At 41.8% G+C, this 26,037-nt stretch overlaps 1 protein-coding gene across 1 annotated transcript in view; it reads right to left on the bottom strand.

Moving 5' to 3' along the window:
• Positions 1-26,037, bottom strand: part of svep1 (sushi, von Willebrand factor type A, EGF and pentraxin domain containing 1) — a 161,374-nt gene that overhangs the window by 63,269 nt on the left and 72,068 nt on the right. Inside the window, exons 10-24 of the mRNA XM_055630810.1 lie at positions 25,431-25,538; positions 24,709-24,840; positions 22,267-22,458; positions 19,047-19,168; positions 17,951-18,062; positions 16,075-16,299; positions 14,986-15,219; positions 11,469-11,630; positions 7,640-7,801; positions 5,918-6,079; positions 5,728-5,813; positions 3,041-3,137; positions 2,844-2,957; positions 2,106-2,219; positions 197-398 (exon numbers count right to left, since the gene is read on the bottom strand). Of these exons, the coding sequence (XP_055486785.1) occupies positions 197-398; positions 2,106-2,219; positions 2,844-2,957; positions 3,041-3,137; positions 5,728-5,813; positions 5,918-6,079; positions 7,640-7,801; positions 11,469-11,630; positions 14,986-15,219; positions 16,075-16,299; positions 17,951-18,062; positions 19,047-19,168; positions 22,267-22,458; positions 24,709-24,840; positions 25,431-25,538 (2,224 nt within the window). The remainder of the gene's footprint in view (positions 1-196; positions 399-2,105; positions 2,220-2,843; positions 2,958-3,040; positions 3,138-5,727; positions 5,814-5,917; positions 6,080-7,639; positions 7,802-11,468; positions 11,631-14,985; positions 15,220-16,074; positions 16,300-17,950; positions 18,063-19,046; positions 19,169-22,266; positions 22,459-24,708; positions 24,841-25,430; positions 25,539-26,037) is intronic.

The raw sequence follows: 26,037 nt of genomic DNA, 5'->3' as shown, positions 1-26,037 counted from the left end.
GTTAGGACAGGGAAATAATGCCACCAGTTAATTAACCATGTTCCCGAATGTAAGAACGATTTATACATGTAATACATTTATACATGGTTAATTAACATCATGCATTCCTTCTCTGCCTGTCCCGCTGAGTTTCTCCAGCTTTTTGTGTACATCTTCAGAATCCTTTACAGTTCACTTGCAAGGCAATCGTCCTCACCTGAAGTTATTGATACCATCAATGCAGGACCCTCCATTCAGACAAGGCAGGCTGGCGCAGTCATTGATGTTAACCTCACATGTGTCACCCCGGAAACCTGGCCGGCATGCACACTGAAACCCACCAATCACGTTGTGGCATGTGCCATTGTTGAGGCATGGTGTCATCAGGCATTCATTGATATCCAGTTCACATTGGGCTCCTGGGAAGAATAAGAAAGAATGACCACAACCACAATGAGAATGCGATTTATGAAATCAGAAGTAGAACTTATGAAATCTCTCCTAATGGAGCCTAGAAATCATCCCTACTTTCTGAATTTATTTGCCTCTACAATTGTAGGCTGCATTTGGGGGGGCTACGCTGTCATCTACAATTCAGAAACTGGTGGGATCAAATCCCATCCCTGAGACCAGACCACAAAGATCTCAGTTGTTTAAGGGATTGCTCCATTGATAAGGATGCCATTTTTTCTGAAACACTAAACATATATATCAGCATGTGTAGGAAGGACCTGCAGATGCTGGTTTAAACCAAAACTAGGCACAACATGCTGGAGTAATTCAACCGGACAGGCAGCATCTCTGGAGAGAAGGAATGGGTGACGTGTCATCATAATATTAGCATATTAGCTCTGTTGGCTAAACATGCCCCATTTTCTTTATTCTCTTACATGCTGTGAGGAATACTGATCATTTCTACTTATTATTGGGAAAGAAGTGGGCACTGAGGGGGTGGTTAAGAATCAACTGGTCCAATATGGTGCTGCAGTCATATATAGGCCGAGGTTGGCAGGTTTCCATCTCAAAAGAATGAGGTGGAATGTGTTTTTAATCAAATGTCAATCATTCTAGTTCTATGTACATGGTATTTTTTACTTTCAGGTAAATTGATCAATTGGCTGATCAATCATTCAGCAATAATGGGAATGGCTGTGATGAAATAAAAATATATTGTTACATAATTAAAATGAGCACAGGAATCATATGACTACAGAGAAGGTAAAATGTCAGCAGTTCTTCTGTGCTCATGCCAGCCTGATACGCACAAGTTGTCAAGTCAGAAAGTTTTCTAAGATTGAAACATTGTAGACATAAACAAGATTTACAAGGATGAGACCAGAATTGCGAAGTCATGGAATTGACCAGGCTCAGCATCTAACCCTAGAAATAAGCCAAGGGTTTTAGTTGGATAACATGGAGAAGAAATTTCAAACTAAAATTAAACTAGGAATTGTAAACACAAGATAATCACCAATTAATTCAACAGAAAAATGAACATTGCTCAAGGAATGGGGAGAATGTGGAAATTATTCCCACATGGAGCAGCCAGAGTGAATAACAGATGCATTTAGGGAACAACTGAATAAATATAACAGGGAGAAAAGAATAGAAGTGTACGCTGGGTGGAAGAAAAGTAAATGTGGAGCCTAGAAACAAGCAGGGACCACTTGGACTTGGGCAGCACAGTGACACAGCCACAGAGTTGCTTCCTTACAGCGTGACAGACCCGCGTTCGATCGTAACTGTCTGTACGGAGTTTGTACGTGCTCCGGTTTGCTCCCACACCAAAAACATACAGGTTTGTAGGTTAATTGACCTGCAAATTATCCCTAGTGAGTAGGATAGTGCTAGTGTATGGGGTGATCGCTGGTCGATGCAGACTTAGTGGGCCAAAGGGCCGCACTTCCCACACTAAAGTCTAAAGACTTAATCGGATGTGTCATCTATATTTTCTATCTAATCACTTCAATAACATACCATAACTGGTGCTTCTGAAATTCTCTGCACACTATTGATCTTAGAATACAACAAAACTGGTCAATCATTGAATAAACCATAGACTGTTACTTATTTCTCCACAGAAGAATTATTTTCCAAAAGGTGCAGTGAATTGAATAAAAGTTTACCTTTGAACTCATGAGTGCATTTGCAATAATAAGCATTAATCCCATCAATGCATTTTCCTTCATTGAGGCATGGTTGGGAGATGCATTCATTCAGCTCTTCTTCACAGAATTGACCTGGAAAACACCCACACAAGATTTTGGCGTGGACATTTTGGCTTGCCATTCAGCTCAAAGACAGCCAGTCACAAAGATTTAGTGGAATGCCCACTTCCATTTTTCTCTGTTTCTTTCTTGTTGGAGGGTTATGATTTATGTCATGAAACATGAAGGGAATTTTCTTCTGAAATGATTTCCTGGACCATTGGATTCTTTGCCAAAGACAATTAGTAAGAAAATATGACGTTTTAAATAAAACTCAGAAAATGAATTCTTCAGTTTTACCCATTGGCCTTTGAAATTGACAAGCAAATGCTTCTATTGATACGTGCAATTATAGTCTATTAAAAATGAAGCATATAGCCTTTAGTATTTTTAGCTTCAGGTAACAAAAATAATCACTTTTATTTTTGAAAATTCTATTGGGGAAATTTTTTGTCTTTTTCCCCAAACCAAAAAAGTTCCAAAACTCCTTTCCCCCATTGAACAAACGATTCCTGTAACATTATTTTCTATAACACGTGATTTGTTAAGAACATAACAATTCCATTACAGCAGAGCTAATGCACAGGTCTGAAACTGTGCAGGGAATCTACTCTTTCCTGTTATGTCAGCGGTAGAAATTAATGAGAGGTGACTTACCCATAAAACCAGGCTGACACAAGCACACAAACCTTCCAATTCCATCCTGGCATGCTGCATTATTCTGGCAGGGGTCTGAAGCACACTCGTTGATATTTGTTTCACAGTTGGTACCTAATGCACAACACACCATATAAATGAGATGCTCCTCAGTCTGCAGTGCGCAGAAGAATGGTGTGTGAAAATATTGCACCCACCTGTAAATCCAGGCTGACACACACAAACGTATCCAGATCCAATACTTTCACAGCTTCCATTATGTTGACATGGGTGCAGGAAACAATCATTGAACTCCTTCATTGAAAAGAGGAAAAGAAAACAAGATTCAAGAGTCAAGAGAGTTTATTGTCATGTGTCCCAGATAGGACAATGAAATTCTTGCATTGCTGCAGCACAACAGTCATATTGTAGTCATAAATACAGAACAGATCAGTGTGTCCATAGATTCGGCCCATTCTCCAACCTTCTCCCTATAACCTTTGACACCCCGACAAATCAGTAACCTATCAAATATCCAATGACTTGGGCTCCACTGCCATCTGTGGCAATGAATTCCACAGATTCATCACCCGCTGGCTAAAGATATTCCTCATAGAACTGTGTCTCCACATTCCTTAATCCCTTGCTGTTCAACATTGCCCAAGGCTCTGCCTTTCAGCCCATCATGTCCATGTGGGTCCCAGGGAGCAATCCCACAGTTCGATTACCCCTCCTTATTTCTCTGCACCTCATTTTCTCTTAAACCTGGTCGTCCATTCCATACAATTCTACACCATGGGATCATTTACAGTCGCCAATTAATGAACCAGCATATTGTTGAGACATGGGCGGAAACCGCAGCACCTGGAGGAGACCACACTGGTCCTGGGGAGAACACACAAACTCCACACAAAACCCAAGGCTAGGATTGAACACAGATTCCTGAAGTTGTGAGGCAGCAGCACCAACTGCTGTATCAGTGAACCCCTCCTCCCCCTCACTATTTCCCATGTGATCAAATTGTTTAATCAGTCCTCCTTGTGTGAAATTCAGGGATTGCACCTGAAGCTTTTATGGGAATTATCTACGTACCAAAGTTGGATTTGACATTTCTGGTTTCACGTGGAAAACAAACTAGTCTTGTTATAGGACCTCATGATAATGGTTGGATATGTTGCATCCAGAATAATATGGCAGCCATAAGCTGACACATCAAGTGCAGAACTGAGGAAGTGCCACTCTTTTAAACTGAGGCTCTATCTGCCTACCAAGGTCAAAGAAATCTCCTTGCTTTCCTTATCAGATGTATTGCTCAGTCAATATGTTGATAAACAGATTATTTGGCAATTATCATATGCCTCGGTTCATACTTTGGTTGCCATATTTCCTACTTTGCATTGATTATGAATTTTAACGTGCTAACATTTTGATAGGTACAATATAAATGCAGAACTTTGTGGCCGTGATCAATGAACCAACGCAAATCTTGTAAAAGTAGAATTTAGACTCTGGAGCAAGCTCTAACAATTCCTGTGCCCTGCACCCATAGGACAAGCAGAGCCAGGAGATGAAATGCTGTCATATGTGGTCACAGGTTGTAGAAGTAAAAGTGAATTTATCAACAAAATCTAAATAACACAGGCATATTCGAAATATTAATCTTTGATATTGTGAGAAAATATTTTCAGAGATAATTGAATTTTAATGAAATACGATGATGCAAAGCCATTGGTTTATGGAATCGGTACATCAGAGAAAGAAAGCATTTTGCCTGTTGAGACCGTGCCAGTTCTTTGCAGAAAAGTCCAATCAGTCACTTTCTCCCACGTTTAATCCAGAGCCCTGCGGATATTTTACCTTCAAATCCTTTTTCCTTATATTTCATAAAATCGTGCAAGGATTTGTATCCACCATACTTTCAGGCAATGCATTCCAGATCTGAAGAACTTACTGTGTAAAGGTTTTTATTCTCTAGCGTTCAAATAGATGTTCCTAAAAACCGTAAGATCATAAACCATAAGAACAAAATTAGGCCACTCAGTCCATCGAGTCTACTGCACCATTCAAATATGGTTGATTTATTTTTCCCTCTCAATCCCATTGCCTGCCTTTTCACCATGACCTTTGATGTGCTTCCTAATGAAGAACCTATCAATCTCCGCTTTAAAAATACTCCAATGACTTGGTCTGCACAGCCATCTGTGGCATGTTCTACAGATTCACCACCCTCTGGCAAAAGAAATTCCTTCTTATCTCCATTCCAAATGCAGTTACCCAAAGTTACTTTTCGGAACGTATCCAGTTAATACCTCTATCATATCATAAGCGAATGGCATGTTGGCCTTTATAACACGAGGATTTGAGCATAGGAGCAAAGAGGTCCTTCTGCAGTTGTATAGGGCCCTAGTGAGAACACACCTGCAGACGTGTGTGCAGTTTTGGTCCCCTAATTTGAGGAAGGATATTCTTGCTATTGAGGGGGTGCAGCGTAGGTTCACAAGGTTAATTCCCGGGACGGCGGGACGTCATATGTTGATAGAATAGACAATAGACAATAGGTGCAGGAGTAGGCCATTCGGCCCTTCGAGCCAGCACCGCCATTCAATGTGATCATGGCTGATCATCCCCAATTAGTACCCCGTTCTTGCCTTCTCCCCATATCCCCCTGACTGCTATTTTTAAGTGCCCTATCTAGCTCACTCTTGAAAACAGCCAGAGAACCTGCCTCCACCGCCCTCTGAGGCAGAGAATTCCACAGACTCACAACTCTCTGAGAAAAAGCTGGCTCGAAGGGCCGAATGGCCTACTCCTGGATCTATTGTCTATTGTCTGTCATATTGGATCATATGCAATGTAGCACATTAATGAAGTGATTTGCATTTGAATATTTTTATTCAGATCTCACCTGGCTTACTCTCGATTTTGGTCTGCTCTCCAGAGGTGTTGGTATTAGTAGGCTGGCGGTTTCTGGTATATGTCCAGAATTGAAACCTTGGAAAGAAAAATAATATTGTTTTGTGTTTGTTTACCAGATACTTTAGTTGCCTGTCACTGTTGTCATTTAACTTAGAAAAAAAAGTGTGTCTTGTCCTTACCAGAGCAGTCGGTGTGGGAGGTGGTACCAGTGACCGTGGTTGTTCCGTAGAATGGACAGGCTAGACAGAACGACTTCCCTGTGTTGGGTTGATAGTAATCTCTGGGACAAGGGTAGCATGGCATTATCCCAGAGCGGGAAACGTGACCTGCAGCACACGGCACTACGCATATGGAAAAAAGTAAGCTTTCAAAATTCAATGCACTCATTTTATTGAACAGAAACCAAGAGTTCTATATTTTCTTCAAGCAATCTTGCTCCCCCTAGGGGAGCTTCTCAACATTACAACTCTGTCAAGCACCTGAGGCACTCATCACTGGGCCAGTTCGAGCACTTAGAAGATGGGAAACATCTCACTTTGTGGAGTAATTATTTGCTGGGACATTGGCAAGACTATGGGAATACGAAGGACAATTAACATTATATGTCATTAAAGCAAAGTCTTACTTTGTCATTAGTTACTTGGGCAACTGTGTATGAATTGTTTTTTGGTCGAAACCCACTTGCTGGATGAATTCAGGCAGTTTTTAATTCTTATAACATCAGACATTTTGCCTTTTACAGATGTGATTAGCATTTAAAAATCAAAGATGTGGAAAGCTGAAATAAAACATAAAATACTGGAAAAACTCAGCAGCTCAAGCATCACTATGGAAGCAATAACCAGCAATGATTCCAGTCAGTTTTCAGAACTAAATTAGTCTAAGAGGCAGAGAAGGTGGTAGAGGGCAAATGGAATGTTTATTTTAGGTTGAGCTAGACTGTATAAAAACTGTCTTTATAGACTGTATAACAATCTGTAGACTGTATAAAAATAAACTCTTGTATTAACATTGCACTTCCACGAGTTTGGGACACAATCCAAATACATTGGAGCAAATGCAGCCCAGTCCATCACACAGACCAGACTTTCCTCCATTGACTCCATCTACAATGTTATCAAAGACTTCTCCGACCCTAGTCTTGTGTTCTTCTCCCCGCTCCCATCTGGCGGAGGCATAGAAGCTTGAAAGCGTGCACCCCCAGACTCAGGAACAGCTTCTTTTTCTCTGTTATCAGGCCTCTGAATGGTCCTCCTTAAGTTATGGTATAGCCTGATTCACCTCTATCCCATTGGACTTTGTCTATTGAACCGATGCGCTACAATGCTGTCAACTATATTCTGCTTCTGTATCTTGCCCTTTGCTCTACCCACTACACTTAAAATTGTACTTGAAATTGATTTGATTGTATTTAATTACAGTATTATTTGATCTGATTGGATAGCATGCAAAAAAAAAAATGTTTTCAATGTACCTCGGTACATGTGACAATAGTAAACCTAAATATAAACCTAAAGTACTTTTGATGAAGGTAGTCACTGCTGCAATGTAGGAAGCATGCCAGCAGTTAATGGACAGCAAGCTCGTCTATCAACAACAGGATAGACCAAGTAATAGATTTTTATGATGTTGATTTATATACCATCATTGGCCCAGAGATCAGCTCTGTGTGTTTCTATGAAATAATGTTATGGTATATTTTAAACCTATTTGAAGGGTCAGTTAGTTCAACTGAAGGGTGGCAGCTCTAATGGTGCAACATTCCTTTGATCCCCCAAAGAGGTCAGCTCAGTTTCCGTTACACTTGCGACTGGACTGGGGCTTATGCCCCCAAGCTTCTGACTAGGGGCTGAATAAATGCTTGAACCAGAGCTATTGGTTTAATATTGCTCAAGACCTACCTCCACATTCAGAAACCTCAGTGGCTCCTCTTTTCACTGTGGTCAATTTTTCAGGACACTGAAGACAACTCTTTGCACTATAATCAGGCTGAAAGGTTCCCAATGGGCATGATTCACACGTTTCCAGACCATTTGGAGAGTAGGTTCCAGGCTTACACTGACCTAGTTAAGGTGAAAAAAACCAGTGTATTTCAAAATGGACAACATAAGGTAAATCAAAAAAGTCTTATTTCTGCATACTTTAGAAAGAATCCATACATCTGTGTTCAATTTTACTCTTTGAGTGTTTATTCAATGGGGGAAATAAGAACTTAATCATTAATTATTTGGATGGAGTTCAAGGCAAATCATATTTATCTTAGAATTTGTTCAGAATTTCACATTGATGACAGTTTTCTGCACTTTGAGGTCAATGCATCATAATATTATTTTAACCTGATTTATATTAGCGGGTTTTGGTATAATTCATGGGGATGACTGCACATTTGGAATTTAAAAGAACCACACAGTTTGGGCACTGACATAGGGTTCAAAGACTGAGAGGTTATGGATGGTAAGATCCAAAACTCAGGAATGTGGTTTCCTCTACATTTGTGCCTATATTAAGGGTTGTGACACTTCCAACGTAAAGACAATCAGTGAGGTGCATGAATTACCAGTGTACTCAAATTTCATCCGCCTTCCAGCAATGGTGGAAAAGCTCTCTTGTTCCACTTAGAAGTATATAAAATTATGATGGGCATAAATAAGGTAGACGGTTAGAATCTTTCTTCTTGGGTCAGAGACCAGAGGGCATAGCTTTAAGTTAAGAAGGGCAAAGTTTCAGGGAAACATATGGGGCAAATTTCTTTACATATAGGGCGATGGGTCCTGGAATACGTTGTCAGGACTGGTGGTGGAGGTAGATGAGATTAGTTTATCTTGCCATCATGTACAACGAGATCTGGGGGGTCCTTGTTCTCCAAATCTGGGTCTCCAAATATGAAGAAGGACATTCTTACGATTCAGGGAGTGCAGCGTAGGTTCATGAGGTTAATTCCCATGATGGCGGGACTGTCATATGCAGATAGAATGGAGTGGCTGGGCTTGTATACTCTGGAATTTAGAAGAATGGGAGGGGATCTTATTGAAACATATAAGATTATTAAGTGTTTGGACATGCTGGAGGCAGGAAACATGTTCCTGATGTTGGGGGAATCCAGAACCAGGGGCCACAGTTTAAGAATAAGGGGTAAGCCATTTAGAACAGAGAAGAGGGAGACTATTTGGGTGGAACTGAGAAATGGTAAAGGGGTAGCAACACTTATAGGGGTGTATTATAGACCGCCAAATGGGGAACGAGAATTGGAAGAGCAAATATGTAAGGAGATTGCAGATATTAGTAGTAAGCACAAGGTAGTGATTGCTGAGATTTCAATTTTCCACACATAGACTGGGAAACACATTCTGTAAATGGGCTGGATGGGTTGGAGTTTGTAAAATGTGTGCAGGATAGTTTTTTGCAGCAATACATAGAAGCACCTACTAGAGAAGGGGTGGTGCTGGACTTCCTGTTAGGAAATGAGACAGGTCAGGTGGCAGAGGTATGTGTTGGGGAACAGTTCGGGACCAGTGATCACAATACCATTAGTTTCAATATAATTATGGAGAGGGTCAGAACTGGACCTAGGGTTGAGATTTTTGATTGGAGAAAGGCTGACTTTGAGGAGATGCGAAAGGATTTAAAAGGAGTAAATTGGGAGGTTTGTTTTATGGAAAAGATGTGGAAGAGAAATGGAGGACATTTAAAGATGACATTTTAAGAGTACAGAATCTTTATGTCCCTGTTCAGTTGAAAGGAAATAGTAAAAATTGGAAAGAGCCATGGTTTTCAAAGGAAATTGGACACTTCTCCTTTCGGAAAAAGAGAGATCTACAATAATTATAGGCAGCATGGAGTAAATGAGGTGCTTGAGGAGTATAAAGAATGTAAAAAGAATCTTAAGAAAGAAATTAGAAAAGCTAAAAGAAGATATGAGGTTGCTTTGGCAAGTAAGGTGAAAGTAAATCCAAAGGGTTTCTACAGCTATATTAATAGCAAAAGGATAACAAGGGATAAAATTGGTCCATTAGAGAGTCAGAGTGGACAGCTATCTACAGAGCCAAAAGAGATGGGGGAGATAGTGAACAATTTCTTTTCTTCGGTATTCACCAAGGAGAAGGATATTGAATTATATGAGGTAAGGGAAACAAGTAGAGTAGCTATGGATACTATGAGTTTCAAAGAAAAGAAGTACTGACACTTTTGAAAAATATAAAAGTGGATAAGTCTCCAGGCCCTGACAGGATATTCCCTAGGACATTGAGGGAAGTTAGTGTAGAAATAGCAGGGGCTATGACAGAAATATTTCAAATGTCATTAGAAACGGGAATAGTCCCCGAGGATTGGCGTACTGCGCATGTTGTTCCATTGTTTAAAAAGGGTTCTAAGAGTAAACCTAGCAGTTATAGACCTGTTAGTTTGACGTCAGTGGTGTGCATTGGTGTGGTAAATTGGATTAGTAAGTATGCAGATGATACTAAGATGGGTGGGGTCGTGGATAATGAAGTAGATTTTCAAAGTCTACAGAGAGATTTATGCCAGTTGGAAGAGTTGGCTGAAAGATGGCAGATGGAGTTTAATGTTGATAAGTGTGAGGTGCTACATCTTGGCAGGACAAATCAAAATAGGACATACATGGTAAATGGTAGGGAAATGAAGAATGCAGATGAACAGAGGGATCTGGGAATAACTGTGCACAGTTCCCTGAAAGTGGAATCCCATGTAGATAGGGTGGTAAAGAAAGCTTTTGGTGTGCTGGCCTTTATAAATCAGAGCATTGAGTATAGAAGTTGGGATGTAATGTTAAAATTGTACAAGGCATTGGTGAGGCCAATTCTAGAGTATGGTGTACAATTTTGGTCGCCTAATTATAGTAAGGAGATCAACAAAATAGAGAGAGTACAGAGGAGATTTACTAGATGTTGCCTGGGTTTCAGCAACTAAGTTACAGAGAAAGGTTGAACAAGTTAGGGCTTTATTCTTTGGAGCACAGAAGGTTAAGGGGGGACTTGATAGAGGTCTTTAAAATGATGAGAGGGATAGACAGAGTTGACGTGGATAAGCTTTTCCCACTGAGAGTAGGGAAGATTCAAACAAGGGGACATGACTTGAGAATTAAGGGACAGAAGTTTAGGGGTAACATAAGGGGGAACTTCTTTACTCAAAGAGTGGTGGCTGTGTGGAATGAGCTTCCAGTGAAGGTGGTGGAGGCAGGTTCATTTTTATCATTTAAAAATAAATTGGATAGTTATATGGATGGGAAAGGAATGGAGGGTTATGGTCTGAGCGCAGGTATATGGGACTAGGGGAGAACACATGTTCGGCACGGACTAGAAGGGTCGAGATGGCCTGTTTCCGTGCTGCAAATTGTTATATGGTTATATGGTTATAAGAGGAAAAACTTTTCCACACAGAGGGATGTGAATCTGTGGAATTCTCTGCCTCAGAAGGCAGTGGAGTCCAATTCTCTGGATGCTTTCAAGAAAGAGTTAGATAGAGCTCTTAAAGATAGCGGAGTCAGGGGATACGGAGGGAAGGCAGGAACGGGGTACTGATTGTGGATGATCAGCCATGATCATATTGAATGGTGGTGTAGGCTCGAAGGGCCAAATGGCCTACTACTGCTCCTATTGTCTATTGTTGGACATGGGCATTGTGGGTTGAAGATCCTATTCCCGTGCTGTTCTTTTATATGTTCTGTGTTATTAAAGTTCACCCAGGCCGGTGTCTGTAAACAGTTTGCCTCACCCTTGCATTCATCCGTGCTCCTGCTGTGCATGTACTCAGTCGATGTTCCAGTGGGGCACATCTTACATTCCAGTTGTCCCTCCAGATTCTGATAAGATCCGATCCAGCAGCTCTCACAAGCCATGTGCTCCAGAGAGTAAAAGGTCCCCACCGGGCAATTCACTATAAGATTTTGCACAGAGCAGAGAGAGACCGTAAGACGTCATTCAAAAGGCACCAAGTCAATTTATTTGAACTGTAGTACCAAAAACAATTTTAACCTAGCCATCCCTGAAGTAGAGCATATCAGTGCATTTCTGGGTTTTATATCCTCTTCCAAGCCAAGCTCAGCTTCAACATCAAAAGGAGGGAATTTTGAGTTTTATCTTATACCAGTTTTGCACCAGATTCAGTGGTGGAGGTTTTTGTTGAAATGATACCCGTCCTTACTAAAACAGTACGTGTTTGTGTGCCTACAAACTCACAATTCTTTCAGATAAATTACACTGGATTTGATCTTGAATCCTCTTTTTCCAAATGAATGTTTCCTGGTAAATAGGCAAATTTGGAACTCAGCACATAATTGCTGGGTCCCAATCTCACTGCCTGAACTCTGCAGTGATTTTTTGGATGTCATGATGTCAGGTCCTGCTGAGGTGACACAGCATTTACCCTGTGCCACACAGAGCCCATTCAAATAACTAGTAATAATGGGGTAATAATGAGGCTACAGGGAAGAAAGGTAAAAAAGAAGGGATATGACTGCTTATGTGACTTAACCCCCTGCAACTGTTCATGGTGCCATATCCCAGGTGCAGGACAGGTTCAGTCAGCATGTCTGACCTAAATGACTGGCACTGGTCACCCTGGGACTGCCAGCAACAATTGTGGGCAGTGGGCTTCACTCAGGTAAATCCAGATCATTATTAGATCTCATCATTCTGCCTGCCGAAGATGTGAGTGAATAAACTTCTCCCAATTACGTTGGTCCAGGAGTATGACTAAATGTCATGATTTCCTTCTCTAATATTCTGAGGGTGCTATTGTTAGATGGCAGAAGCAGTTTATAGGTACTGACACCACAAAACAGTAAGTGTGCCTGGAGCCTCTGTCAGCTCTCTGTAGAACATACATCTAGACCATTTTCCCATGAAGTCTTCTTAGTCTAGACAGCTGATGCAAATTTAAATAATTCTTTCCAAAATCTGCATTGGTTCTTCATGTGCTGATAAGGGATAGAGGGAAGATTTTATGTTTGGCTCAGAGTCTTAGTCATAGAGTGATACAGTGTGGAAACAGGCCCATCGGCCCAACTCGCCCACACCAGCCAACAATGTCCCAGCTACCCTAGTCCCACTTGCCTGCACTTGGTCCATAATCCTCCAAACCTGTCCTATCCATATACTTGTCCAACTATTTCTTAAATGATGGGATAGTCCCAGCCTCAACTACCTCCTCTGGAAGCTTGTTCCATACACCCACGGTGTGAAAAAGTTACCCCTCCTCTGAAGAACGGTCTCGACCCGAAACGTCACCTATTCCTTCGCTCCATAGATGTTGACTCACCCGCTGAATTTCTCCAGCATTTTTTATCTACCTTCGGCTTCCTATTAAATCTTTTCCTCTTCACCTTGAACCTATAGCCTCTGATCCTCGATTCCCCTACTCTGGGTAAAAGACTCTACATCTACCCGATCTATTCCTCTCATGATTTTTTATACCTCTATAAGATCTCCCCTCATCCTCCTACGCTCCATGGAATTGAGACCCAGCCTACTCAACCTCTCCCCATAGCTCACACCCTCTAGTTCTGGCAACATCCTGGTAAATATTTTCGGAACCCTTTCAAGCTTGACAATATATTTCCTATAACATGGCGCCCAGAACTGAACACGATATTCTAAATGCGGTCTCACCAACATCTTATACAACTGCACCATGACCTCCCAACTTCTCTACTTAATACTCTGACTGATGAAGGCCAAAGTGCTAAAATCATTTTTGACCACCTTATCCACCTGTGACAACCTTCTCTAATTTATATCAGCAAAACTAAAATTGGCGATGCTAGAAATCTGTGATGGCAACAGAAAATGCTGGACATAATCAACAAGTCAGATGGCATCTGAGGAAAGAAAAGAGAGTTAACATTTAGAGTTGATCACGAATCTGGCCTAGATTTCTAGATCTCCAAAATAGTTTAATCCTCAAACTGTCAACATTTTATGACATATTTAAAGGAGAAAAAAAAAATCACAGAAGCTGAAGCATCTCAGTAATTAAGAATAGTTACTTATTGTTATCTGAACCCTGTAGGATTCTGTTGATAAAGCTGCGACACATTATAAAGGGACAAATTCTTGATATAAAGGTTTGAGAAGAAGCTCACGATTTTAAACTATTTGATTTTTCGGGATTATCTTTATATGCATCTACATTTAAGAGCTGCATTTATATGGAACCTCATCTACATTAAAACACCAATGTTTTTCACAGGAGCATGATCAAATAAAACCTGATACCAATCTACTTGGGGAGATATTACGATATTTAAAAACTTAGCAAAGAAGTAGGCTTTAAAGAGGGCTTTAAAAGAAGGAGGAGTGGCAGAAATGTTTTGGTAGGGAATTCCTAATTTTAGCTGAAAATACAGTTGTCAATATTGGAGCGATGAATGTCCAACTTATTACAGAGGAAGCAAGAAAGAGTAACCAGATACTGGAGCCAGACCAATGGAAGATCGAGTTGATTCTCACAGAGGGATTCAGCTGAGGAAGGTAAATGGAAAATATTACTCTCAGTGTGGTGGAAGCTCTGGGCTTCTTTGAACTTTAGTGACGAGAATGTACCATCCCTATTTATGACATTCTTCTAGCAGTGGAGAAGATAAAAACCATCAGGACAATTAGGGCATGGGAACCAACACTACCTTACCAATATTGTACATATCCTATGAGCATGTAAATAAAGTGAATTCAGAATCAGAATAACATATGGATTTATAATTTTGTCAGCACAGCCGCTGTCCCTGAATTCATAGGATATGCTATCCATATTTATAACATAGCACCTTCGTAATTCTTTGGTGAGCAAGGTCCTGATCCGGATCAGTATGAAGAAAGGTCATGACACCAAATTGCGTTGGACCATTCCCTCCACAGATGCTGCCTGATCCACTGAATTGCTCAGGAAATTTGCTTTTTGCTCATGACTCCAGCATCTGCAGTTTCCTGTGTTGCCAAGGTCTTGATCTCAGCCTATATGCAGGGCTTAGCACCAAGGCTACAATGGTGTACATGGGAGACAGAGACATACAGAGCAGGGAGAAAATCAACACTGGGAGGTTGGGAGTCATCAAAATGAGGAAAGGTAATGAAGGGAGAAAGGAAAGAGAACAAAAGGTCATAAGGAGAAAGGTTTGAAGTTGCACATAATTGTGCTGTGTCCAGACAGTGCAGAAAAGGTTTAATGAGCATTTACATCTTTTAAGTTAAAATATTTTGAATATATTGCAAATTAAAACTCTAAAAATTCTTACCACACATGCGATCCTTTAACACAGAGCCCGGTCTGCAGAATAAGGATGCTTTGTCGCTCTCCAGTGACCTGCTGTTTGATCGAGCCAGTTCAGACCCAAAGGAAACCTGATAAAGAGGTTCTCGGTCCAATGCTCTTTTCAATCGGCTGGTCACTCGTTCCAAGGTGCTAAGAAGTCGCCTTTGATTAACAGATTCCACCGTGTCATTTTGATCTGCTGGCAGTGCCACGCTGGCTGGAAATTGGGCACAAAAAAAAAATCCAGTTACGATTCCTGTCTGGTCCTATTACAACAATCTCCACCTTCCCATAAATACCCAGATTCCCCTTGAATAGTGTATTACTTGTTGGTCTCACTGAACGTCAGAGGGACTAAAAGGCCTGATCCTGTTCCCATGTTACTACCACGATAACTGCTGATGCAAACACAAGAGAAAGAAAAGAACAGCTTCTTCCCCTTCACCCATCAGACTCTTGAACCACCCTGCACAACCTTCTCTCAGCACTGAACTACTATGAAGTACTATGGACTACTATCGACCACTATGGACTAGTGTTGCACCACGTACGTTGGTTTGCACTATCATGGTCCGGTTTACCAAGTATGTGATCATTTGTTGTATATTTATTTGATATGCTGTTCTGTTACTGTGCCTGTGAAGTTGCAGCAAGTAAGGATTAACCAGCACCTGCAGTTCTTTGTTTCTACAGTAAGGATTTCATTGTTCAAGTCTGGTTGCACGTGACTGTTGGACACTCTTGACTTGACCGGTGACATTTGACATGGTTGTGTAGCTAGGCTTGGTGAGTAAAGCACTCACTGCAGAGTCACGAGGCTGATGGTTCATTTAAGGGACTTGAGCACAAAAATCAAACGTGTACAATCAGTGTACTATCAGAGACACTTGTTATGTGCATGAGATGCCAAAAAGAGGTTTATTAAACATTCCATGGGACCACTATGAAGGAGGTTATTCTTGATTTGACTCACATTCTTCCGAGGATCTACAATCTAGATTTTCTAGAGCTATTCTGGATATTTGAACAGACAATGTACAAGTGTTGCAGATCATAAAATCTCTGCACTTACCACTGATGTTAAATACCAGATTGATCTTCTGGTCGATTTCTTGAGCATTGAAGCTAATTTTCCTGTTAGATTGTCTCTTTGTCTTCAGAGGTGACATCCTGGGAGGTGCAGTTAAATATTCCTGCTTGGTTGCTCGCTTTTGTAATCGATGGGAATTTTCTGGTTCATCGTAAGTGTAATCCATTTCATTCAATGGCTCGTAATTGTCTCCCCATAATCCTGGCCCTGGTGAGAAAAGCATCTTGTTCGTGTCAATATTCACCAGTGGATGCAATGATATGTTATTTTTTCAAATGTTGTAACAACACAGGAAAAGTAAGTCAAAGAATATATGCAGTATGCAAGCAGAATCCTATTGTAGCTGAAAACATCCTCAACTAATTATTACCTATATTATGTTCTACATGTAGTTTGGATTTATTGCAATAGATGTGTTCCTTGAAAACCTCAAGAAAATTGTGTTATAACATTTATTTTTGTCAATGGAGAAAGGGGTGGGGATTGGGGTGAGGGTTGGGGTGGATAGGGAGTAGATAGTTTCAAACTCACAAAATTATTTTTCCCACAGGATTTTCAAAATTAAAGGTATTTTTAATAGCAATTGGTTTATTTTATTAAGTTGATAGAGTATTGTTGCACGTGTTAATAGAAGCGATTGCTTGCCAATCTCAATGGCCGCCCATGGGGAAACTAGCAGCCTGTATTCCAAAAAGACATTGGTATCTGATTACTGCAGGGAGGTTACATGGAAAAAGTATTTTAACACCTGGAATATTTTTTACCAAGACAGTTTTTTCTGCTTGTGAAATTTTTTATTTCCAAACCAAAATTTAATTGGTTTTGCAATTGGAATTTTAATTATAACCAATTTGGCCCCACAAAATACAAATTGTTCCTTAATTCATCAGTCATGTTATATCCAATTAGCCTACAGAAACACATTATAGCAGAACTGCCTGTTTTTTGATGAATCTGTGGTGAATCTGTGGAATTCTTTGCCACCGAAGGCTGTGGAGGCCATCAATTTAAGGCATAGATAGATAGTCTTGATTGGTATGGGTGTCAGGGGTTATGGGGAGAAGGCAGGAGAATGGAGTTGAGATAGATCAGCCAAGATTGAATGGCGGAATAGGCTGAATTGGGCTGAATTCTGCTCTTATAACTTCTGAACAAGAACCTGTATTGATATAATCATAAGGAACATCAACATGCCATTCATATCCTTGAGTATTTTTCATCAGTGCGTTGGACCATTCTAACACAACCATTTGCTCTTGCCCAGTAATCTTCTTGAGCAATCTGTTCCAATATGCAGCCATACATATTAGCAACACTCCCCTATCAAATCAGTCCAGCAAACTTTTAATGTTGTACAACTGAAACTCGTAGCTTGCCTTGGAGATTTACTCATCCAAGTGCAACCAGCCTTGCCTGTGCATCTCTTCTAAGCCTGCTGTAGTGCTTCCAAATTATCTCAACTGTCCTGCATCTCTTTCCCTCTAACACCCCTCCCCCACCCCCCCACGCAAACATTCAAGGAGAAATTTGAAGAGAGTAATAAACAAAACAGTGTCGAAAAGCTAGCGTCTGTGGATCTAGAAATGTGAAATAAAAGCTGAAATTACCACAAGCGCTCAACAGGTCAGGCAGCATCTGTGGGGAGAGTTAACATTACAGATTAATAACATGCTATCATGTTCTGAAATGTTAACCCCATTCGTCCCTCCAGAGATGCTATCTGACCTGGTCATTATTTCAGGTGGACGAGGCTAACTCGACATAATGGGGAGAAGGCAGGAGAACTTGCAGGATAAGGCAGGATAAACTTATTCATTCATTTATTTATTCATAATGGTATGAAAGTCAAACCCAATACCTATGATGGCGAAACCATTTTCATAATTGTAATTGTACTCCAGGCACTGCACTTTGGGTAAGTTCTCTATTTCACATTGAATGTCATTATTGTCGCCACACAGGATTGGAACCTACAAACATTTAAAGGGAGAAGAAAATTACTGCAGAACTTTGGCAATCAGAAATGTAAAAATTTCGCCCAACACCTGCTTTAGTTTCTCTCGGCAGTCACATGCAGTCTACATGAACTAAAGTCTAGTTATGTACAAAGGGGTAGTGAATTGGCTTCTAACCAGTTGTGGCACAGTATAGGCCTTACGAAGCCATATTTTCAAAGGTCACTTCCATGTGCTCAAATAGCTCAATGGACTCCTGTTCCCCCTTCTACTGCCCTGTAGTTATGATCTCCACCAGCACAGTAACTCCAAAGACGTACAGGTTTGTAGGTGAACTTGGCTTTGGTAAAAATTGTAAATTGTCCCTAGTGTGTAGGATAGTGATAGTGTATGGGGATTGCTGGTCGGCGCGGACTCCGTGGGCCGAAGGGCCTGTTTCTGCTCTATACCTCTAAACTTGACTAAAAAGTACCTCTCCCAAAAATCTGACCTTCTCCAATTCATGTTTTCTACGTATCATGGATTTATTTACTTCACTATCTGTGGTTGTTCTTTCATTCGCATATCTGGTATTCCTTCCTGAAACCTTTCCAAGTCTCCTGCCTCCTTGAAGATACTCCTTGAAACCTATCTCACCTGCCCTAGTTCCTGCTTACCAGGTTTAGACGAACAAATTACCTCTGTAGCTTGTACGTGCCACTTTGTTTAATTGCAAACAATGGAAAATAATTTTGAAAACATAAGAATGCTGCGCCTGGAGACAGAAGTGGACCACGCATTCCTTCAAACCAACTCAGTCTTTTACTACCATCTTGATCCTGTGCCCTAAAGTCTGCTCTTGCGCCCATTCCAAGTTCTTTGACTTTCTTAAGTGAGCAAAAATCCATCTCTCTCCACTTTTAACATACTCAACAACTGAGCATTTCGGTGGTAGAAATACAAAACAATCTCCAACACAATGCATTCAAAGTCATAGCAATAGCACTTGTTTTTCTTTACCATTTCAGCTAAAGTGTTGTTGAAAACCTTTGCAAAGTTGTTCAGCAGCCCAAAGTCTTCACATCGGTTGACATTGTATTGCACCTCAAATTTCTTGTGGCCAATGTTCCCAAAGCGTTTCGCTGCAGAGGTTCAAAAAGATGTCAAACATTTAGTTAAAGACTGCACATCAGTACAAAAAGTGTCTTTAAATAATTCCCCTAATAGCTCAGCAAATATATCCAGTAAGTAATTGGTCTCTTGGGACAACAATGGAACCCAGGGCTACTGTAACACTGCAGGTCTCACTGTCCTGCTCCTGATCACCACCTGGGTGATTCAGATTCAGATTCAGATTCAGATTTAATTTTAATTGTCATTGTCAGTGTACAGTACAGAGACAACAAAATGCATTTAGCATCTCCCTGGAAGAGCGACAGAGCAAAGATTGATACCTGTTCAAAGTACCCAGGAGGATGAATGATGATAGTGAAGGGCATGGGTGATTCCTTTCACTGTCAAACAGTCCACGTGCAGAATCACTGAACTAATATTGGCCAAGCTGGAAAAAGTCACTTGGTTGAGTCAGGGTTGTGGGATGGCAGAGGTCTGCTCCAAAGGGGAATAAGCTCATCAGGAGATGAGAAAGCTGGAGGGCAAGTCACCATGGTCAAACTGGTTTGAAATGTGATGAGCAATGCTCCTTCACTTGGGAGAAACCTAGCTGTGAATAGAATGTGATCATCATCATATTGAATTATATTAAAAAAAATGCTAACCATGTTGAATTTTCCTGTGTCACCATTGCTGGGACAACCTCTGGACAGATTCAAACTGTTCCCAATGGAATTCCTCCAGTATCTATCCATCACTCATAAGAATGAACTAACAGGGAGAGAGATTCAGATTCCACAACCAGGCTGCTACTGCAAAGCATACAATGCACTATCAACCAGAGACAAACTTCCTGACAGCTACTTTGTTTTTACCTTCCTCTCTGTAGGAGCTTGGCAGCCATGTTTCCTATATTACATCACAACTAAACTTTTAGGAACGTTTCATGTGCTGCAAGTTTCAATGAGGTCCCCCCTCATCCCTGTAAACTCCAGCGAGTACATGCTCAGTGCCTTCAAACACTGATCATAAGTTAACCCAATCATTCCTGGGTTATTCTCGTAAACCTCCTCTGTACGCTCTCCAACGGCAGTACATTCGCCCACTGACAGCTCTGTCCTTTGTTCCAGCTCCTCATGCTCTCTCCTCCAATACGAAACTTTGGGGAAGAGAGGGGAAGAAGAGAGGGAGGGAAGAGAGGAGGGAAGAGAGGGGGGGCGGAGAAATAGAGATGGGAAAATGATAGGGAGAGATGCCCAGGGGCCGGGGAGGAGAGCCCATGTAAAGGAGGGGAGAGCATGAGGGGTTAAGGAGGGGAGTGGAGGAGCCCATGAGGGGCGAGAGGCTAGTCAGGGGAGAGGAGAGCGTGAGAGGGCAGAAGCCCGGGGTGAGGGGGGGGGGGGGGGGGGGGGGGGGGGGCAAGGGGAGGAGCCCGAGAGGGGGACAGTAGTGGAGGCGAGAGCGTGAGAAGGGCAGAGGGGTTGTGAGGGGAGAGGCCACGAGGGGAGTGGCGGAGAGCCTGGGAGTGTTTGGGAGAGAGGAGGAGGAGATAATAATATAATTTTGTTATACCTATGTTCCCCGAGCTCAAAAAAGTTTGGGAACCACTGGCCTAGAGCCTCACAGCAGGTCTAGATCACTGATGGTATAAGGAAACATGGAGTTATGTTCATACTCCATACCGCTGGTTATACCACAGGTTCACATTTAGACTCCTGATCCATTGCAACAGACTCAGTCATTTTCACGCTCATCCACCCTCAAATCAGGTCACATTTGCAGTCACTGGCACAATCTTCACATCCCTATGGTTTTCACAATTAATTGTATCAATCTCAAGCTCACTTTTGCACTCACAATCTATTGGACCAGCCAGTCACGTAATCTATCCCACCGTGGTTGGGGAAGTCAATTACCTTAATTGGCTGAAAGATCTCAGGCATGAGATCTTGGCCAGCAAGATCTCATGCCAGGTGATCAATTACATTTCCATATTTGCATCTTTGGGCTTTTAACTCATAACTGAGAGCAGGAATAGGATGAACCAGAAGCAATTTCTGGAACACCCCTATGGCATAGCGAGCTGCATCCTGGCCTGTACAGTGGAAAGCTGAGGGTGCTATATGCACTTTAGAAACATGAGTACAAATAGGCTTACATTTCCCCCTCATAAGTGAGGGAGCCCTGCATTGTAAGGGGTGCCATCCTTACATTAAGATGATAAACCCAGGCACCTCTTGCTCCCTTGGGTCGACACAGAAGATGCTACCCACCATTGAGATAAACTGAGCTTAAATTCTCCTCAGTGTTCTGACCAATATTCCTGAATCAATTATGCTGGAGAGTTGACTGCTGTGTTTCCTTACAATAATGACTGCTCTTCAATGGCTGAGAAACACTTTGGGGTCATTGTGAAAGGCATTACGAAAATGTAAGATGTTAAGATGTTGTCAGAATTCTGAAGGGAGCAGGCAGATGTGTACCTGTATCGGGACTGAAAGTTTATGCATAGAAGGGAAACAGAACCTAGTGACACTGATGTGCAGGAAGGAACTGCAGATGCTGGTTTAAACCGAAGGTAGACACATGATGATGGAGTAACTCAGCGCAGCATCTCTGGAGAGAAGGAATGGCTGACGTTTCGGGTCGAAGAAGGATCTCGACCCAAAACATCACCCATTCCCTCTCTCCAGAGTTGCTGCCTGTCCCAGTGACACTGAGTTTTGTCCCACCTTCCTACATTCCTTGCTTCCTCACCAAATTCCATCCAAGCTCCAGTCTCCTCATGCAGAATCTTTTTACATCATGCTCTTTTTTTAAACCCCGGGTACAAAATCTAGAGATTGTTGGCTTTGCCTAGCCACTGTCCAATAAATTGTGTGGAAATGCTGTCTGAGATTATTAATTCCCTTGCATTCTCAGAAATATCAGTTCCCAGAGCTGATGACTAAACTAATCCTGTCAGATGATATTTGAGCTTTGCATTAGGCTTATGAGAACAGCATCCACCACTAAAACTGCTGCGGTTCATAACAATGACAATTTTTATGGATTCGTGTCACCAATCTCAAAGGGAATTTGATGGGCGGAAGCTAACCCATGGTCCTACCTAGTCAATGTCACTTACAGGAGCAATCAGGCCTTGCAGAAGAAAACGATGGAATCCACAAGCCATCATGAGCACAATAGTAACTTTCATTTGGTTCGTCAGCCAGTCCATATCCATCAGAGCAGTACAATGTGCAATTCACGCGCAAGTCATCTGCAGCACAGGAGAAGCCTCCATTCAAAGGAGTGAAAGGTACTCCACATACAGTATCTATTGAGGAAAACAACCATGATTATAGGTGATTGACCTTATTGGTATCCTAGCAAGATTCACACCACTTGCCTGGGTGGGTTCAACTGTAACGACCCAAGAAGCTTGGCAAAATCGGGATGAGTAGTTTAACTGGTGAGACCCCTTGCCAGTGGATGCATTAACATTCACCTCCTCCAATGACTCATTGTGGCCACTGTAGAATTTACACATTGCACAATGACGCTGGACAAGGTGGCAGGAGCTCCCTGTTCTGTGACATAACCACCAAGAAGGACAAATACAACAATGCAGAGGGTTGTCCACTGTGTCAAATAACACCTCCAAAACATGTCACCTCCACCAACAAGAAGGCTAAGGGTCTCGGGTGCAGGAAACACCACCATTAAGGTGTTTCCTCTAGTCACATATCACTGGCTTGCAACTATTGTTCCTTCATTGTTCCTAGGTCTAACTCCTGTCATTACTTGTTCAACAACAATAAGCCATCACTTTAGCCAGAAGGACTGCAATGTTTTAAATAAAAACAGCTCTCTTCCAATATCCAGAGCAATTATGACCAGCAGTTAATACTGGCCCTGCAAGTGATGCCCAGATAACAAAAACAAATAAACATATTGTGGAGCAGAAGGAACAAGTGATGAACTGTGCACAAGGTATCTGGATGTAAGTAGGAAGGAACTGGACAAGAGGGGGACAAGATAAAGTCATGGTATGAAGAAATTAGATAGTTGAGGCAAGAACAGACAGAAAAAATTGACCCAGCAAGGCTGTCCTGTTTGTGGATCTTGGGCAGTGTGATGTTAGGGAACTATCTGGGTGGAGGTGAGGGAGGTGAGATCTGTGATGGCTTTGGGATTCATTGGTGGGGTATGACCATGCGTGGACGCGTCTAAGTGTGTGGAGGGTATGTGGAGGCATCTAAGAGTTGTTAATGAAGTCTCAGCCAGACGGGGCTCAGTCTGTTAGACTAAAACGGCATTGGCCTTATCATCAGGTAAGATGACAATGTTGAGATTGGTGCTGAGTGGAGAGCTAAGCATACCCTGTTCCCCCACCTCATCCGTCTCCCTCTGGTTCTACATTTCACCCCTCACCTTCCTTTCTTATCAGATTCCACCATCTGCAGCTCTTTGGTTTCTCCACGTGACACATGCAGCCTTTGTGACCATCTCCACCTCACCCTTCCCCACTTGTCTCATCTGCCAATTAGCCCCTCCTCATTTGGATCACCAATCATTTGCCAGCTTTTGTCCCGCCTATTCTCCTCACCCTTTTTCTATCAGCTATCTCCCCTCCATTCCAGTGTTGATTGAGGGCCCCATTCTGAAACATAGTTTGTCCATTTCACTCCAAAGATGCTGCCCAACCCATAGAGTTCTCTCAAAGGTTTCTATTCAGCTCAATTTTCAAGCAACTGCAGTCTCACGTGTTTCAAGTATAGAGCAGAATTGAGGTGGTTTGGAGCATTGGCCTCTGAATCAATCCGTGCAACATTCCTACATGTTCTGTGCCCAAATGGCTCCAGTGGATCCAAGGGAATACGGGAATACCCCTCTTTAATATGAATGATTCTGTAAGCACACGTTAACTATGTCACAGCTCATCCATTGAACATGTAGCACACGAAACGTTGAATTTGGGGCAAAATGCAAGCTTGGCAGCAACACAAACTATATATAGTTGTGGACCATTCAGTAGCAGTCAGCCTGCCAATGATGGAAAAATGAAAATGGCTGAATAATTTCATCGATAATTGATCTATTATATTAGTTGCAATGTTTCCCGAAGCCAGATCGTTGCACATTTACCCAAAGTTCACCAATTTCCTCTCCACCTAAATCCTACTCCTTACTGAAACATTTCAATCATTAAAGTTGAATTTCACACTTTTTCTTTATCTCAAGCTTCTGGACATGAATTGTAACACTTACATTTGTTTTAATGTCATCAGCATGAAATCTGACAGAGTTCTTCAAGGCAGCTCACCATTTAATCATAGTCCCCCCTTCTCTTCCTCAGTTGAACTCACAAATTCTTTCTCCTTTAAGTATTTGTCCAATTCCATTTGGAAAGTCCGCAATGAATTTACATCAACTACCATTTTAAGCAATATCTGCAACTTGCTGCCACAAAAGAAAGCTCGCTTTATCTCCCCCCTGGCTATTTTCTGCATGACTTTGAATCTATAACCACAACATTATAGCACATTTACATTTTCACAATGTGAATTATAGCATTGCCATGTACCTCTGATGATGATGTGGATATCACAAGTCCTCTCATTGCCAGAAGGGTCAGTTGCAGTGTAACGCACAATTGTCTCTCCCCGAGGGAGGAGATCTCCGAGCGAATGGGTCTTCTTAATCTTTAATGGAGCACCTATTAGTAAAAGGGAAATGTTGATCAATAGAGTGCTGCATTTTGCTGTTTGGGATAATTCAACTCATTTGTGGATTGCTGTTTAATTATGTTATCTTGGAATCAATATTTGTCTTCATCATCTGGACTGCCACCTTGGAGAACGGATCATCCTCGCTTCACAGAATTACAGGCATGCAGGGATAGCTTGGCTGTGACAGGAAGATGACTAGGAACCTCTTGCTGGTCTAGGTGGAGACATTTATGATGAAAGAGCTTTGGGCCATAAGCTCTGGCCTACAGTCCGGAGACCAATAGCCTCTTCCAGCCCTGACCCTAGTGTATCCCCTGTCTTCCCCTGGCACAGTGGACAGGTGAAGGGCCAGAGGTGCTGACTTTTGTGTCATCATTTGGGGCTGAATGGAAGAATGTGTTGTCCATCTCCAGGTTCCACTACCCCCAGCTCAACATCTACAACTTCTTTCAGACTAAGAAATAGCTACTTTGATACAAAGCCCTCATGAATCAAGGAGCACTTCTCTAACATTGGATAAGTGGATATTGAGTTTTAAGGAAACTGATCTAACATCTGAGATCTGCCATCACATTACCTGAATTATCGGAAAACTGCGGTTCGTCCCAGGTGGCTGGATATGTCTCCTCATGCGTCAGGATGGGCGGCGGTGAACGACACCTGTCAATAACAGGGGGTTCGGCATCTAAACAAAATGGAAATAAATCAGCCCACAAGTAAACTGCTGCTTCTAACTGTTTCTCCATTGTAAATTAGGGCTGTGTGGAAACTGCCACGGTTTGTGAAGCACAAAAGAAGGTTACTAAGCAGAATCTTCAGTGCTTATTGACCCTTCTTCCACCTCAATGTTAGCCAGTGCATTACACAACATGTTAAAAACACTGCACTCAAATACCCATCCTCAACTCACTTGACTCCACCAGTCACCAGCCTGTCTGACACCAAGAACAATATCTCTTTGTTTTCCATGTTAAAACCCATCTGCTTTTGAACCTCAATTCAACCTTAGTGTATTTTCCTAATACACAGTTAAATCTTGCTGCAATACTACCATTGAGATCTAACACTGAATAATAAAGGGTAGGTAATAAGATCAAAAGATGCTGGAAAATCTCAGCAGGATGGCTCGTAACTGTGGAAAGAGACAGAGTGAACATGTGAATGATATCTTTATGAATGAATGA

The sequence above is a fragment of the Leucoraja erinacea genome, chromosome 3, assembly GCF_028641065.1.
Source record: "Leucoraja erinacea ecotype New England chromosome 3, Leri_hhj_1, whole genome shotgun sequence".
Classification (NCBI taxonomy): Eukaryota; Metazoa; Chordata; class Chondrichthyes; order Rajiformes; family Rajidae; genus Leucoraja; species Leucoraja erinaceus.
Note: the sequence above shows the minus strand (reverse complement) of the source record. Positions and strands in the feature narration are given on the sequence as shown.